The 17975-nt window shown below is 46.2% G+C and overlaps 1 protein-coding gene across 3 annotated transcripts in view; it reads left to right on the top strand.

The window, feature by feature from the left end:
* The first annotated feature begins 1690 nt into the window (after positions 1–1690).
* The window catches only part of ITGB5 (integrin subunit beta 5), a 171825-nt gene continuing 155540 nt past the window's right edge, over positions 1691–17975 (top strand). Inside the window, exons 1-2 of one of the 3 annotated variants that reach the window (XM_029605250.1) lie at positions 1691–2272; positions 4089–4174. In XM_029605250.1, coding sequence (XP_029461110.1) covers positions 2197–2272; positions 4089–4174 — 162 coding nt within the window. In that variant the 5' untranslated portion in view covers positions 1691–2196. The remainder of the gene's footprint in view (positions 2273–4088; positions 4175–17975) is intronic. The other 2 variants (XM_029605248.1, XM_029605249.1) reach the window with 2 other exon arrangements.

The following is a 17975-nucleotide window of genomic DNA, read 5'->3' as shown; positions in this document are numbered from 1 at the left end:
ATATACATTTGTGTACCCTATTTGCTCCCAACCAAAGACAACCTGGGGTCAAGCCATTAAGGGGGAGAACAACTAGGAACCCCCCCCCCCACACACACACACACACATATATATGTTTCTAAGTGCAGAGACCCTCTAGGAATCCACTATTATTCAATGCAGCACCTTCCCTTGAGGCTTGCTGAGTGGTGAGCTGCTGGGTGGACAAGGGAGGAGGAGTCCCTGCCCTGCAGTGTGGTATTCCTGAGTTGTAGTTTGGAGAGTTTTGGGTAGGGTCCTACAACTCCTGTTGCCCAGTTCAAGAGGAAGTACAGTGGCTTGAAGTGTGCAGAGCATTTTTTTTCAAAGTCTTTACCTTTTTCTACCTTGGTTTTGGGAAGGAAGTTCTTAAGCCAGCCTTCCTTACCCTAAGGCTGGGAAGATTTAAGAACTGGCTTTCCAGATTGAGATCTTTTCTACAGAGAGGTCTACTACTACAGCAGTTTTGGAGAAGGGAGCTGGAGAAAGGCGTCGTGACATTTGGAGACCCCCCACAGGACAGTGACTGGGACACAGGACAGTGACTGGGATCTCAGGTACTGTCCGGGGAATGGGATCCGCCCACCTTTAGGGAATCCTGGCCCACCACGGAGGGTAAGCAAAGCTCAGGAACCAGTACTGAGGGACAGCTCCAGAGAGAGGGAGAACAAAGTTGTGGAGAGGGACCAGTCTGGACACAGAGTGTAACTTGGAATCATCTTTATTTATGCACTCTGATGACTCTGAACACATCACGGTAAATTTTACTTTGGAACACCCAACTAAAGCGTCCTGCTTGTTCCATTCAGTCCACCTACACCCAAGAGCTGACAGTAACTTACTGGGGAGAGATTCCACCTTGGGCCTTGAAAGAACAGCCTTTCTGCCCATTAGACAAGAACCCACCCCCTGGGGCAAAAGGACTGGTTCAAGTGCGACTTGGCCCCCCGAGTTTTATTGAGGCCCCAGCAAAGTTCAGCAACTCCCTGAAGTAGGGGTTACATATGTCATGGAGACCCAGAGTGAAAAGTACTCACAGGGTAGATGGCAGGCACTTCAGTGATTCAAAGAGATAATATTCAAATCCATAAACACTCCTTTATATAACCTGTCCTATGCATTTATTTATTTAAAAAGATTGCTATACCGCCTAGCCAGAAGATTCAAGGAGATTTACACAAGTAAGAACATGCATAATGCTTAAACGTGGTTACATGAAGACATAAAAGCAAGAATATCATCTTTTAGCATATTTATGACATGGCAACTGAAAATAGACTGTTCAAATGGATGTTGGACTTTTTTAATATAGTCCCTTAAAACTTTTTGCGCAGGAGGTAATCCTCGGGGATTCGGGGAGAGAGTTCAAGAGGGCCACAACGTGTAAGAAGTCACCTTTTGCGACTAGAGCTACCAATGATAAGGGTGTGAGCTAGGTCCAAAGAAAGAAAGAAAGAAAGAAAGGTCAGAGAGAGAGAGAGAGGATGAACGAGAGAAGCACCGTGGGACGGAGAGAGAGAGAGAGAGAGAGAGAGAGAGTGAGTAATGGCTTATTACTAGCACGGCTGATCGTGGCTTCCCTCGCCTGCTCGGCGCGGAAGGAGTTAACGCTGCCGGTGCCCGGATTGGTCGGGCTGGGCGGAGAGTTCAGATTCAGACCCCGCTCCTTCTGCACAAACAAACTTCCAGCGCAGAGACCTCGGTGGCGGGGAGGGAAGCAAAGTTCCATCGGAGCCGGAAAAACTCGGGCAGCCGAGGAGCGGGGAAGAGAGAGAGAGAGAGAGCCCGGGATGGAGCGGGAGGGGATCGGCCTCGCTGCCGGGCTGCGCCGCTGAGTCTTGCTCGGGGAGTGCGGGCAGAGCAGCTGCGGCTGCCCGGTCCTGGCGATCCTTTCGGAGTTCCCGGACCCCGCCGCCTCCTCCTCCTCCTCCTCTTGCCTGCATGCGGGGGCTCCGCCGGCTGACCCCCGCCGGGGCGCTATGACTTTCCCGCGGCTGATCGGCGCGGAGCCGGCTGGGTGAGAGAGAGAGCCTCAGACCTGCTGCCTCGATCCGCCGCCGCCAGGAGCAGAAGAAAACAACAACAGCAACCACCAGCGGGCAAGGAGGGCAGAACTCAGAAAGTCGTCGTCGGAGGAGCAGCGGAGGGGGGGTCCGATTACACCCAGGGACTGCCACCATGCCCCAAGGCAGGAGCATCTCCTCTTACCTCGCGGCTTGCATTGTACTTTCCTGTTGCCCGCCCCATGTCAGAGGTAAGCGGAGCTCTTAGGCCCGGGCAGGAATCGGAGAGCACGTGAAAAAAAAAAAAAGCTTATTAATGCATCAAATACATTTAAGCGCCTAACAAAAAAAAAATAGAACTTGCCCTGCAGTGGAAAGTTCCTAAACTTTGGCCTGGGTGTTTTGGGTTGGTTTTTTTTTTTGAGGGGATGGGGTTGAAATGGAATTAGCAGTGATGCAATTATAAACCTCAGAGGTGGTGTGATGCGAGGTTATTTTTTGCCGGAACCCTATCCTTCCCACCCCTCGCCAGGCAAGATCAGTGCCAGGAGCGGAGACTGCGCTTTATCCGGCTCAGAAACGCTCAGTGGCCAGCGATCGAGTGCCTCCGCCTGCAAACTGCTTTCCCAAAGTTGTAAATAATAATCCGGCTCTGGTGCTTTTAGGCCCTCCCCGTCAAAAAGTAACCTGGGAAGAAGGAACTCAAGTAGTCGATTAGCAGGGAGATAACAAGTGACTTGCTCTTTCGGGCCTGATTCTGCAAAGTCTTTTCCAAGGGGCACGGAATAGGAGAACAGCCTTTAATGGTGAATCGAGCCCTTTGTCTTCCCTTCACATCTCAAGAATGCGTCAAGCCTGCAATCGCTCACATTCTTGAGAAGTTAAAAAGGGGGTAGAGCTGAATTTGGGCAGTTTTAAGGACCCAGGGGTTTGAAAGCTTACCAGGAAAAACCTCCTTGACCTGTCTCCTTGGCACCCGGCAAGAGCTGCTGGGGTTGCGTGAGGTCACAGGTTCACCCACCCTGGTCCTAGAGGGAACTTTTGTCAGTTTTAGGGCTCTTGCATCTCTCAGAGTGCTGTCACCAAGCCAGGGGGCTGTCCCCAGGTATGAACATTTTATTGAGAGGAGAAAGGGGTGGAGGGAGTAGAAATGCCATGACATTTTTTTTTTAAATGTCATATCCCAAACAAAGGTATTAAAAGATTGCCACCAACTGCTGTTTCATTTAGTCGGGGCTGTTGGATGAAGAATTTTGACAGATAATCTCAGGGGACTTTTATTGCAATCTCTGTGCGCCTAGTAATGGCAATACAGGATTCCCATGCCAGCTTTTCTTTAGTTGTGCAATAGTTTTCCTTATATTAAGGAATCTAATCACAATGTACATTGTTGTCTTCTTGTTATGACCTCTTGTTGATTTCTTGTTGTTTATCTATTCTCCCTACTGCTCTAGGTTAACCCCCTGCCCAGTTCGCCTCCCCTGTTGAAATGTACTTCTAAATCTTTTGTTAATATGTGAACCGGTATGATGTCCCCACTAATACCGGTATATAAAAGTTTCTAAATAAATAAATAAAATAAATGAAGCAAGATAACTTAATTGTACAATAAGTGAAAATGTAAACAATAATTAGAAGTTTACTTGACTAGTTGCAGAAGTGGTGGTTTCGTGCTGTACTTGAATTACAACTTCCTTCTAGTACAGGGCATCTCGTTTTTTGGTGATTCATTCAGCGCTGCCCTGGGGTATTGTATAAAAGTGCAATGAAAGGAGAGGAAAACGCTTTAACTTATCATGTCACGGTACATTATTTTCAGAAGTCTGGGGGAAAACCATTTAGAATGTATCGCTGATGATTTCCAGTGGTTATTCAGGAGCTGGTACGATACAGAAGCCGGGAAATCTTGTAAACGAATGATCACGAAATCCCCCCCCCTCCCCCCCACCACCACCACCACCACCGAATCTGTCAGAAACAGTAGTCCCGAAGCATTTTTGGCAGCAAGGTGTATTTTTCACTCTGTTCCATGGGCAAGGTGCCAATCCCCTCTTACTTTTGTTGAAGGTCTCAATCCTTGCACCAGTGGAAGTGCCACTTCCTGTGAAGAGTGCCTGCTAATCCACCCCCAGTGTGCCTGGTGCTCCAAGGAGGTAGGTGCTGCTGATTTAGATTCCTCTTTCCCTTCTCTGAGACTGGTTCAAGGCATTGCAGACCGGTTTAGGAACAACGTCAACGCAGTGATGGCTCCTGTGCGTTCATGAGAGCAGCACCCATCCCTAAAAGCAGCTTCTAATAACATAATACGCATACTCCGATAGCCCCAGGCTGCGGCCCAGTGGAAGAGAGGATTTATTTTTATTTATTTAAAAGGATTTCTAACCTGCACCCATAGCACAATTCAAGGTGGGTGGGACAAGTATTAAAAACGTACCCAGTTAATTTGATGTTGCCAGAGTTCATATCAACTTAGTAAAAATATGCCGTAGTAAAGTATATTACAGTAATAGAACTTTTATGAGATGGGAAATATTGGACACATGGTAAGAGACACAAAAAGGGGTTGAATTAACAAATGTTTGATACTTGTGAGCACTAGTGCCAGTCTTCAAGGTGCCTAGACAGCTGGCATCATTGCTCACCCCATTTGTGTGAGCTTTAGGGGTCCTATTTAATGTCTCTCTACGATATTTTTCCTGTGGCAAAACCGATGCCCCTTGACACATCCGATGCGCACCTAAGCTAACATCCTTCTTGCCTTGCTTTAATGCCAGGGCTGGATTTGCACGTCTGGTGCCCATAGACAGTTCCGGGGGGCAGTGAGAGGTGGTGGGTGCCCCCCCTCCCTCCCCAAGATGGAGGCGGGGGGGACGGACCACTCCCAGCTATTTCCCTAAAGCAGCAGCAGAGTCCCGATCCTGCGGCAGCAACTTAAAAGAAGAAATCCAGTGCAGGGCCTGCAGCCGCCTGCTGCCTGCTCCAGGCCCTGCCCCGCTCACTCGTTTCCATAGTAACAGGATGCAGGAAGCCTGTGTGGGAGGAGGAGGAGGGGCAGGGCCTGGAGCAGGAGGCGGGCAGCTGCAGGCCCTGCACTGAATTAATTTGTTTACGTTGCTGCTGCTGCAGGATCAGGCTGCCACTGCATTAGCTAAGCGAGTGGGAGGCAGGCCCGCAGAGAGGCACGGCAACAGGCAACGCTCCAGCGCCTGTCGGAATTCGGTGCCAGAGGCAGTTGCTGATGCCTAAATCCAGGCCCGCTTAATGCCGAATGAGACGTCTGCCATCAAAGTAACATTTCAGAACACATCTGGGGGCAGATTTCAAGTCTGCGAGCACTTTGTACTCCTGGAGTTTGTGCTCGGTTTTAAAGAGAGAGCACGCATGCGCCTTCACTTCAGGGATGGTAACTATTAAAACAGCCGCACGGGCGTACATGTATGCGCGTATGCCAGCTCACGCCAAGGGACGCGTCCATCTTATAGCATACACACGCATGGTATAAAATAGGCTGTAGGCGCGTACACGTGCGCACAATTTTATATGGATGCATGCATGTGCGCACAAATGCCATCTCTACTTCACTTCGAACTTTGCTGTGGGTAGAAAGCACCCGCAGAAGTTTGCACCCCCCTTTTCCTGTGGTGACTTCTCCATCCTCTTGATGTGGTTGAAAGCTGTGCACGCCGCAGAGGGTCAGAGTTCAGACGGTTGGTTATATCCAGGTAAATCTCTGTCTGCTTGTGCACGTGACTTTGATAACTTCCCACCTTGAAGACTTGCACGACTGAAAATATTTTGAACGAGCGGTTAAACGAGTTGTAACACCGTGTGCTTTTGTCTTTTGTGTACGTGTGAGCTCCCGGCATCATGTACAGACTTGCCCGTAGGTTCAGGTGCTGCTGTGGGGTACGTAGCGCTAAGCGTACAGTGCGGCAGACTCGTTGGAAAGGCATACCATTCACTGCCCTGTCTGCAACATGCCACAGCAGCAAGTGTGCAACTCCCCTTGTCCAAATAACTTTTGCACAACCCCCTTTCCTAACCAAGAAGGGTCTGAGTCACTAAGCTTTTGTTCTCGCAGACACACAGAATGGGACAAAGGCCTTCCAGGACAATATTCAAAAGATTTGTCCAGCTAACTGTGGGAGTTAGCTGGATACATCTTTTCTGGTTAAAATACCTCCTCTCCTCTGCAGAGAGGGCACGTTTTGTCTTGCAAATAAGTGCCTACATAACATTTACCTGCATGAGAAAAGGCAGGGCTGGAGATATTTCATGGTGCACGGACAGAGCTGATACTGAGCACTGTCCGGCTGAAGTTATGTTGGGAAGTCAGATCGAAATAAAAGGCTGGCCTAAGGCTATCCGGGTAAAGCTAGCCAGATATGAATATTGGCATCTTAGGGAATCAGGCGGTCTTTAGATTGCCAGAGTACGTTTTCTAAAGCTTAGGCGGGACTTAAGCACGCCTAATACACAGTTACTCTTCTGACTTGGCTCTGTGCGTGCACTGTGGGTTTTCAGCTGCTTAGAAGTATGAGCATTTCAGGTGGGTGGAGACTGTGTTACTGAAAGTCCAAAAACTTGGGTGTAATAACGTTTGCACCATGTAAAGTTATGCAGATCTGTTTATGTTCCGATGTACTAGAGGAGGGCTCCCAAAGTTGTCCTGGGGACCCACAGCCAGGTAGGCGTTCAGGATATCCGCCATCACGATGCATGAGGTGAATTTGCATATACTGGGTTTCCAGGGTTTGCACTTTTTATCTCATGCATAGTCACGGTGAATATCCTGAATGCCTGACTGGCTGAGGGTCCCCGGACAGGTTTGGGAAGCCCAGTACTAAAGGGTATGCTCCATTTTGTGTCCATAGGGAGGGAGGGAAATATTTAATCTACCTGACCCTTGGCTGCATAGTAATGCAGTCTTCAAAGTGATGATCCAGCCTCACTCACTTATGGTTACCTCACTTGTAAGCAGTTGATATTTAAAACCTTTATTCCAACCACTCTGCTATCCGCTTTATGTCCCAGGCTTACTGAGGAGCAAGAAACAGAGAATACCCGGTCCATCTAGGCCATGCCCATTGGCTGCCTTCTTCAGTATCCTAAATCCTATGTCATCTCCTGCTTGGCCTTTACTTTTCCATTGGTAGGGATCCTCTATGCTTGCATCATGCCTTGAATCCTGATACAACTTTTGTCTAGCCACCTGCGCTGGGATGCTCCTCCTCGCATCCGTTACTACTCCCCATACATGCATACGTTGTTCCGTCTGAGTTTACACCCAGTCTCGCATCATGAAATATTCTCATATTCCCGGCTACTTAATGAGATCCCAAACTTGTTACTTCAACTTGCTTCGACTGTATAATTGACTCTCTGTGCTGTCTTTTAGCATTTCTGTATAGCACTAATGCTACAGCGTCGCTTGTGTAGTTATCCATCACCAGTTACACGTTTGTGGCACCTTTGGCAATCTTTTTATTTCTTTATACGTATCGCTCTGCTTTCTCCAGCTTCCCCGTTCTCGCCAAGGATACTGCCACAGAATGTTTGGCTTGGACACACCGTTTCACAGCTGCACGCAAGATTTTCCGTAGGACTTGCTAGCAGCCGTGGTTGTCTGCATGCTGTTCCCTCACCCTTGCTTTACGGAGCTCATTCATCTGGAAATGCATCAAAGCTGCTGCACTTGAAGATAATTGGCACAGCTTGTTAATTGGCCTTGCTGAGAAAACCACAGCAGAGTGGGACTTCAGTGAAGCTGGGTTGGCCATGCCCATCGTATTACAGCTAACAACTCATTGACATCGGTGCTATTTGTAGCAGTTGTGTCTGCTGGGCGTTGCTGCTGGGATACAACTTCCCGTTCACATCTATAGCGGGCGAGGAGAAGTGCAAATAGGAACAGAGAATGCGATATTAGGTGAGACCTGTAAGCCCCGACTCATACACCCAATTTCTTTTCCTGTTGCAATTCCGTAGACCCCCTCCCCATTTGCTCTTCAGTTTTACCTTCACTTCCTTTCAGCTGAGGATCCTCTGGGCTTATCCCGTGCTTTCTCTAGCACCACTGCCAGGCTGAAACTAGAGGATAAAAGGAAGTGGATGATAATGCCTCTGTACAAGTCAGCAGTGAGACTTCCTCTGGAGTACTGTGTCCAGGTCTGGAGGCCGTACCTCTAAAAGGATTTGTAGACAAAGTAGACGTTTAAGTCTGGAGGAGAGCTTCCAAAACGGTGCAGAGACTGTACCAAAAGTCTTGTGAAATGATGCTGGTGGATCTGAATATATATATTAATGGCAGAGGAGAGGAAAGAGAGGAGGATTATGATACAGATACTTGGACATCTCAAAGCTATAAATAATGCACAAGAATCAAAGAAGTTTAATGGGAAGACAGTTCAAGAACAAGAGATCCTGATATGAGGCTCAAAGGAAGTAGGACTTAGGAGTAACGTTGGATAATATTTGTTCACAGAAAGGGTGGTGGATGCATGGAACGGCCAAGACAGACTTCACAAAAGCTTGGGATAAGCACAGAGGATCCTTAGTTGCGAAGAAGAGAAAGGAAAGCCAGAGATCGACTGTCGTTCACGTCATTGTAACAGGGAATAAATTGGGCAGACAGATATTTTACCTATTTCGGGCATCCACCACCCTTATCGTGAAAAAGTATTTCCAAACCTCACTCCTCAGTCTGCCCCTCTTTGAGCTGCATAGCAATCCCCTATATCTAAAAAATAAACAGGACGAGAGATACCTGCTTTAGTGGGGATATAGCCATGTCTGTTGTATAAAGCAACAGCATTTTACTGCATGATCCCAGAGATTTCTAAGGGGCCGATATAATAAGATGCGCTGAAGGTGCCACAAGTTTGTATGCAGCTCTACTCATGTTTGTGCACCCATTTTCCCGCGCAAAGCCCTATGCGGGTATGTAACAAAGGTTTTGTGCTTACTGATCTGTGTTTTTTTTCTGCACGAGTACATGCTAATGGCATGCAAAGGAGGCGATTATCTATTCACGGGCAATGCAGGGCGCCGCACTAGAAGTTAGAAATGCTACTGCGGATTTTTTATTGCGGATTTTTTAGCACCGCTGTCAGGGTAAGAGTTAAGTGACAGTTCCGACTCGGGGGCTGTTTTATTCCATTGCTTGCACTGGTGTGGTATCGTTCTACGTCCGTGGAGCTTTGCTGTTATTATTATGGAGATTTCTGATTGTATCCTTTAGTTATTAGAAATATATGCATTCCTATTCCCGGGTCATAATTTTGCTAAAAAAGGGAGACCCGGTCGCTCGCCAAATTTGATTTTATGTGCGGATTATCAGCGCGGATGCAGCCGCTTCTTACATAGCGCCTTACCGCGTGTCTGTATGCGCGTTTCTTCATAACTGCGCGGATTTGTGCGTGCAAATCATTTGCGTGATTTTTTTTTTTTTTTTTTACATCCCGCGGAGGTGCCAGCTTCGGCCGCGCGACACATGCTCACAACACCCGCCTGTTTCGCCGTGGGTCTTATTACATCAGCCCCTAAGTCTTCAGCGCGACCCAGGGCATGAGAGCTGGTCTGCTCTCTTGTTGTTGATGTGCCGCATCTTGCTTCAGCATCAACTCTTTAAAGTAGCATTTTGATTTCTACTTCTGTTGCCTCCTGCAAACTGTAAAGCTGCAGCAGTAATGAGCCGTCAGTAAAGAGAGGGTCATGGGAATATTTACGTAGGATTATAGTCAAAGCAGTAAGGCGGCCAGCGGCTGGAGTTGGCGAAACAAAGCATTCCCTGTTCTCCAGAATTTTTCAGTCTTTCCCCAAGCTAAACAAGCATTTGGTTTGGGAGAGATCCTTCTTTCTGCTCCCGGGTTCGGATCGAAGTAATTTCGGGGTACGCTCTAATAGCCGTCATTAGAAGCCGTGCTCGCACTCCCCCGAGGCATCTCGTCCACACGTACAGCTAAGCAGGATCCGAGAACTTTTTTTTTTTAAAGGTCGTGTCCTTAAGAACAGGCGCCCATCATTAATTCCAAAATGTGTAAAAAAAGAAAACATATGAAATATAATGTTTTTGGCTAGAAAGATTTTAAAAACCAGGAAGTGCGGCCAGAAACTGGAGAGGGAAATTTATAAAAAAAAAAAAATTTTTTTGTAATGTTATTACTTTCCGGTTTTGCCTGGGGGGGGGGCCAAGAAGATCTCCAGAGTTATCAGTGGAAATAGTCCAGAATTTTCAGTGGGAGAAATGCCAGTGCTGAGCTGGAGCAAGTTTTGCACTGGAGCAAAGCCCTGCATAATTACATAGTTAATTTAGTTAAAAGAAGTCATCGGCCGTCTTGAGTTCCAACCCACTTCATTTGTTACCCTCCTTGGGCAACCCTTTGCTTGCGGTGACTCAGATACCCAGCAGAATGTCAGGCTTTCAAATCCCCCCCCCAGTAAATAATCCTTATGGAACCCTGACAAAAACCAGGGTGGACCCAGCAAGGGGGCACAGCCCAGTCTGCTGCTTTAGTTCATCACCAGTAAACAAAATGGCTCTCCCATGTTGTCCATTTAAACAAAATCTTTGAAAATGCAATGATCCGAGCCAGCCCCGTGGCAGTGTGAGGAAGACTCGGGTTCTGTTCCCGAAACTGGCCGCTCCTCTCTGGGCTGGCGGTGGTCACAGGCCTTGGGTAGGGAGTCCCAGTCGTTGTGCATTGGTGACGTCTACTGGCTGGACTCCGAGCTCATGCCCGTCGGGTTCCAGAGGGTGCCATGATCTTTGACCGTAGGCCAACAACTGTCACTGCAATGGCTGGGCTAAGTTGGGAGGGGACAAACCTAGGAAAAGTCCCCGGGTAGTTGAAAATTAAGTAGTGTGGCACCTTTAGCCCAATACAGGCCAGTTCTGACTGAGCTGGAAGCCTAAAGGAATAAGAAGAAACTGTCAGGGCCCCCCCCCCCCCCCCCAAAAAAAAAGGCATTCGTTTTTATGTTGTGCTGTTGCTGTCTTCAACAGTACAGGTGTTTAGGGATGTGCATTCGTTTCTTTTGTTTCATTTTTAGCGTGCACTAACTTGATGTAATGTGCACTAAAACAAAAATGAACCAGAAAAAAAGTAAAAATCAAACTAAATGAACCCCCTCCCTCCCCCGGCTGCACATCCCTAGTGCTTAGCTTAAGGAAAGGGTTGCTGTCCTTTCAATTCTTCCAGTTCCTCTCAACATCCATCCCATGCGTAGGCCTGAGCAATGGCTCGGGTCATCCAAGCTGCACAAGTAGAAAGGAGTGGCCTTGAGCAAGATCAGAAACTGGTTGTTCAGTTACAAGCTGGCTTCAAATGTCAGTAAAAGTGAAATTGTATTTATCTCGGGTAGTACTGGCCAGTGCTCTTTTAAGTTTTTCCTTCGATGGCCACTCCATTTCTACCAGGCAACATGCTTGTGACTTGGGGTTTTTGGTTGGATTCATCTCTTATCATTGCGCCCACCTATGAGCGCTGTAGGCCAAGCTTCTTACTTTAAACTGCGCCTTCTAACGCTCCTTAAAGACATTTCTGCTCTTTAAACTTTCGTACTATGACTTAGTCATTGATCCTCTCGTCTCTTGACTGTCGCAGTGCGCTGTTTTTAGGTCTTCCGCATTCGTATCTGAGACCCTTACGACTGGTTCAAAATGTAGCCGCTCGATCATTACGAGCCACACTGGCTGCTTGTCATGTGGCGGGTGAGATTTAAAATTCTCACTCTGATTTTTAAGGCACTTTGCAACCTTGCTCCAGCCATACGACAACATCGTCCAACATGCTCTCTGTTCATCATCCAAAACTCTGCTAGAAGGCCCATCCCTCAAGCATACTCGTTCAGTCGAGTCCGGAGACTGTAGTTTTAGTATAGCTGGTCCTGTTTTATGGAGTAATTTACCCGATGAGATCAGAGCGGAAACCTGTCTGCTTCGATTCAGAGTGCTTCTCAAGCTCATTTTTTCACTCTTGAACTTTCTGCCTGATGCTTATTTTGTTCCTTGGATGGACACAGTCAGATTTCAGAGCGCAGATGGAACTATGTATTCTGCATATTTTATGATGTTTGTTAATCTTGTTATGTTTTGTTTTAATGTTCTGGTTGTCTTTACTTTGGGTTTGATAAGTCTGTTTCTGTTGTTTAAATGTATGTGCTGTTTTATAATGTATGTGCATTGTTGTCCACTGAGAATTGTGGATTAGTGGAATATAAATGTTTTAAATAAAAAAGAGTGGCAGAAAAATGTTGCTTCCCTCAAAGATTAAAAAAAAAATATTAACGTTTTTGGGGGTGTGTGTCATGTTCTAGATGGTTATGTGCTGGTTATTTAGGTGTAACTAGGCCCAGCCCAGACAGACTAGGTTACACACATCCCAGAGTGCCATGTAGTGCCCTATGACCTTTACTAACGACTATATTAACGCATTACATATGCTGAACTACTGAACATCAAGGGGCAATGCATAAACTGTCATATACCCTCTGGCGTGGATGAGGATTATTCTTCCCCCAGCTTTCCGTCTCCAGACTCTAAATCCAGTCTAACAACGTGTTTCGCTGTTCGGCCTGGTCACGATTTTCCGCAGGTTGCTGCCTTGAGCAGGCTGTAAGGAGCTTGAAGTGTCTAGTACAGTATCTTCTTCATCTAAGATGGGCTGAATATGCCATCAGTTATGCCTGGTCAATGTGTGATCTGAGGTCAGGAGCGAGTAAGAATGTGGTGTGTCACGTTGCCCTGTAACCATGGCTGTCCTGATCCAAAGGAGACCCAGGTGCATGGAACGGCAGTTACAAGGTGATCAGCGGTGCTATGACTCGAAGGCATGCTAAGGGGGAGGGCGAGGGGGGGCGGTCAGTCCCGAGTGGAAACAGGGGGAGGGGGTGCTATTGCCACAGGCAGGAAGGTCCTGCGGCGGCACAGAACACTGACATGGCGGGGGAAACTCCACTAGCAAAAGCCAGGAGATGCAGTGGCAGAGGCCAGTGGCACCGCCAGCATTTCCTGGAACCGGTGCGGCGGCAAAGAACAGGCACAACGTCGCCGGCGCTTCGGGAGCTGGCGGCAGAAGAAGAGGCCCTGCGGTGCCTTTAACGGCTGAAGAAGGTTGAGACTGGCCCTGTGAGAGTAAATGCCAGTGTATTTGGGGTGTGTGTGTGTGGGTGTGTATAAGAAGGGTGGGGGTGTGTATGAGGGTGTTTGTGTGTGTGTGTGTGATGGTGTTTTGGGGGTATGTGTGTAGGAGGGTCTTTGTGTGTGTATGAGGATGAGTGTGTGTGTGTATGAAGGTGTGTGTGTGTGTATGAGGGTGGGTGTGTAAGTGTGTAAGAAGGGTGTGTGTCTGTGTATTTATTTATTTATTTATTTATTTATTTAAGGGTTTTTATATACCGCAGTACGTAAAGAAATACATCACCGCGGTTTACATTTAACAATAACTTAGCAACAAGCTTTACATTGACATTATTAATAGGTATTAAATAAAATAAATTCCATATAACAGTTATGATGGATAACAGACTGTACAGACTGTGGACCATCCAATAATGTATAACATACAATTAAAATATTGATGTAACTATTAAACCTTTACAAACCAACACAAAAACTAAATAGTATCTAAAACAATACCGGTTCTGAGAGTGGGTACAATTTCTATATTGCACCGAAGACATTTCTGTTATTTCAAGCTAATTAATATCATGATGGGGATGGGAGGGTGGGGATGGATGGGTGGAGGGGGAAGGATGGGTGGGCGGGTAAGGTGAAGGAGGAGATAGAGGAGGGAAAGAGGGTAGGGTGGGAGACGGAGCATGGGGAGAGAGGGTAGCAACTTGAATGGCATTTCAGTTAAATGGAAATCATTGTGTGAATGCTAGTTCAAATAACCACGTTTTGAGTCCCTGTTTGAATTTCTTATGGCAGGGTTCCAGACGTAGGTCAGTGGGCATCTTGTTCCATAAGTTGATTCCCGCAATGGAAATCGCACGGTCTCTTGTGGTCACGTGTTTGATGTTTTTTGTTGGGGGGGCTGCCAATTTAGCTTGATGGATATGTCTTATGGGTCTCTTAGAAGAATGGAACACAAACTGCTCTGAGAACCATTGCATCTCTTGGTTATAGATCGATTTATGTATGAGGGAGAGGACTTTAAAGGTAATTCTAGAAGCTACTGGGAGCCAATGCAAGAACATGAGAGCAGGTGTTATGTGATCATGGAGATGGGTATTGGTGATTAATCGAGCTGCTGCATTCTGTAACATCTGTAAAGGTTGAATTGAGTTTTTAGGGAGACCTAAGAGAATTGCGTTACAGTAGTCAATTTTTGGTAGTATGGTAGCTTGCAATACCGTCCGGAAATCTTGTGGATGTAGAAGAGGTTTAATTCTTTTTAGTGTGTGAAGTTTGAAAAAACCATTTTTTATTGTAGCTGAGATGAATTTCTTTAAAGTGAAATGGTTGTCAATAATGACGCCAAGACTGCGGACTTGCTGTAGTAGGGGCAGAACTGAAGTAGAATGGTAAGATGTGTTGGAGGGGGTGTTATTGTGTGGCGTGATGATGATGAGTTCAGTTTTGGTGGTGTTTATAGCTAAGAGGTTTTCTGTGAGAAGCTTTTTTATTTCAGCCAGGGCTGATTCCCAGGTTTTCAGAGCATTAGAGAGGGAATCATTAATAGGGATAAGAATCTGTACGTCGTCGGCATATATGAAGTGATGGATGAAGTATATGAGGATGAGTGTGTGTGTGTATGAGGGTGGGTGTGTAAGTGTGTAAGAAGGGTGTGTGTGTGTATGAGGGTGTGTGTGTGAGGGTGTTTTGGGGGTATGTGTGTATGAGGGTCTTTGTGTGTGTATGAGGGTGAGTGTGTGTGTGTGTGAGGGTGGGTGTGTGTGTGTGAGGGTGTTTTGGGAGTATGTGTGTATGAGGGTCTTTGTGTGTGTGTGCGTGGGTGAGACAGGAATCCTCTGTGAGAGATAAAGAGGATGCGTGTATGTGTGAGAGAGAGATGGAGGAAACATATGTGTGTCTCTTTCACACTTACACACTCAAGCTCCCTCTGTCTCTCACCAAGCATGTATATGTGTGAGAGACAGAGGAAGCATATTTTGTTTGTATCTCTGTGTGTGTGTGTGTGTGTGTGTGTGTGTGTACCCCCAGTTCAGAACAATCTCAGGGTGAGAGGTATGGAGAGTGGGGGATTTTTAAAATCCTTATTAGTTTTAATTACTGGGTGTTATTTGGTGTCTGCTATTTTGAAATATTTTATCGGTGTTTAGGAAATTTTAAAAAATTTGTACAAGAACTTCTAATTATTGAATATTATTCTATTCATCAGCTGTTTTGAAATTTATGGTTTTACTATTCTGATTGATTTATATTTCCTGGTTGTAATGTTTTAGGAAATAGTGATTTTCTGCTTTTCCATTGTTGTACTGCATACAGAATCTGGTTTGTGGTTTCCAGTTCAGTTTTTGTCTGCATGTGTGTGTGTGAGAGAGAGAGAGAGAGGAAGCATGGATGTGTGTGTGTGTGTATGAGAGAAAGTTGGAAGAAACATGTTTGCGTGTGAGAGAGGTACAGAGAAAGTGTGTGTATATGTGTGTATGAGAAAGAGGAGCATATTTTGTGTGTGTATGTGTGTGTGTGTGCATGCATGCCTCCAGTCTACAACAATCTTAGGATGACAGATATGGAGAGCAGGAGACTTTTTAAATCCTTATTCATTTTAATTTTTGGGTGTTATTTGATGTGTCTGCTGTTATGAAATATATATATATTTTAGTATGGTTTTACTATTCTGATTGATGTATATTTCTTGATTGTATTGTTTTCAGAATTAGCGATTTTCTGCTTTTCCATTGTGCACTGCATACAGTATCTGGCTTGTGGTTTCCAGTTCAGTTTTTGTCTGCATGTGTGCTTGTGAGAGAGAGAGAGAGAGGAAGCATGTGTGTGTGTGTGTGTGTGTGTGTGTGAGAGAGAGAGAGATGGAGGAAGCATGTCTGTGTGTGAGAGAGGTAAAGAGAAAGTGTGTATGTGTGTGTGTGTGTGTGTGTGTCTCTCACACACACACATGCGCCCTCTGTCTCTCACGAAGCATATATGTGTGTGTATGAGAGTGGGAGCATATTGTGTGTGTGTGTGTGTGTGTGTATGCGTGCCCCCAGTATACAACAATCTTAGTATGACAGATATGGAGAGCGGGAGATTTTTAAAATCATTATTAGTTTTAATTTTGGGGTGTTATTTGATGTGTCTGCTGTTCTGAAATATTTTATCAAGGTTTAGGAAATTTTAAAATTATATATTAAGGGGGAGAGGGAAGGAACCCCTGGTGCCAAATAGTCTAGGTACACCTCTGGTGTGACTGCATCCAGCTTCTAAGAAGGCACTGGGGTAACATTGACAGGCCAGAAACCATTGTTAAGGGGGACTTGGGAAAATCCATTGCTTCTCCCTGGGATAAGTAGCATGGAATCTGGCAACCTTTTGGGATCCTGCCAGGTAGCAGGTACTTGTGACTTGGATTGGCCACTGTTGGAAACAGGATACTGGGCTTGATGGACCCTTGATGTGACCCAGTATGGCATGCCTTACGTTCTAAAATCAGGCATCCTTCAGCCTTCTAAAGACAGCTCTAATTACTTTCTTGGTTTTCTTTCACTAATTTTATGCTCTTAAAGTCCAGTTTCGTTTTAGTCTGTGCTTTTTTTTTTGTTGATGTTGGTCAGTGATGTGCTGGGGTAGAGCCACGCGGAGGGTCCTGGAGAGCCACATCCCATGCTGGATGCCAGTGTTCCTACGTTACATGCGGACATATCAGGGCGGGGCGTACTGTCCTCTCAGGAGACTTTCAAATCAATTTATTGCTTCCTGTGACGAACACCTGCAGACACAAGGCTCTTTTGTTTTCCACACTGACCTCGTAGGTATTTATACAATCAACAGATGCCCATCTCCGATGCAGGGATCCGGCTGCTGTGATTGAGACACCGCCACCAGCCCGCCTCTGCACCTTGTATCTCAGTTTCTGAATAGCAATGCAGCACACGTAAGGATCCTGCAGCATATGGCTACTGCCTGGAGACAATACCCTTAGTCAATAAACATACACATGGTTACTGTGACTCCAACATCACTCTAAGATTCAACAGCATGAGGAAATGTGGAAAAAAGGATTTGCACTCACAATGACGGGAGTAGCTGGCTTGTTACGGCGGTTACTACCCCAAACCAAATATCCAGATTACTACCTCCACCTTCCTCTATTCCTGATGCCTTTCAACTAGCTTGATCACTCCATTCTTATACTTCACTTTCAATGCATATCCAGCATAGTTCTCTGCTTCAACAGCAGGGGAAAAGAAAAACTGTTACTTCACACATCCAGCAGAGCTCTCTGCTTAAACGGCAGGGGAGAAGAAAAAAGGGTTCGCACTCACAAAGCGGGGAGTAGCTGGCTTGTTACGGCGGTTACTACCCCAAACCAAATGTACCTGATACTTCACTCTCGACGCATATCCAGCATGGCTCTCTACTTCAACGGCATCGGAGAAAGACTGATACATCACGAATTTCCAGCATAGCTCTCTGCTTCAACGGCAGGGGAAAAGAAAAACTGATACTTCACGCATATCCAGCATAACTTCAACGGCAGGGGAGAAGAAAAAAGGATTCACACTCACAAAGCGGGGAGTAGCTGGCTTGTCACGGCGGTTACTACCCCAAACCAAATGTGCCTGATACTTCACTTTCGATGCATATCCAGCATAGCTCTCTGCTTCAACAGCAGGGGAGAAGATAAACAACCAATAAGGGCTGTATAACATAATCTGGGTAAAAACAAATAAGCATGGGTGTAGCTTGCTTATTGCGGCGGTTACTACTCCTACTACCTCTAACTAATCAAGCTAGATATTTCACTTGGATGCAGCTCCTCCACC

This window comes from Rhinatrema bivittatum, chromosome 6, assembly GCF_901001135.1.
Source record: "Rhinatrema bivittatum chromosome 6, aRhiBiv1.1, whole genome shotgun sequence".
NCBI classification, from domain to species: domain Eukaryota; kingdom Metazoa; phylum Chordata; class Amphibia; order Gymnophiona; family Rhinatrematidae; genus Rhinatrema; species Rhinatrema bivittatum.
Note: the sequence above shows the minus strand (reverse complement) of the source record. Positions and strands in the feature narration are given on the sequence as shown.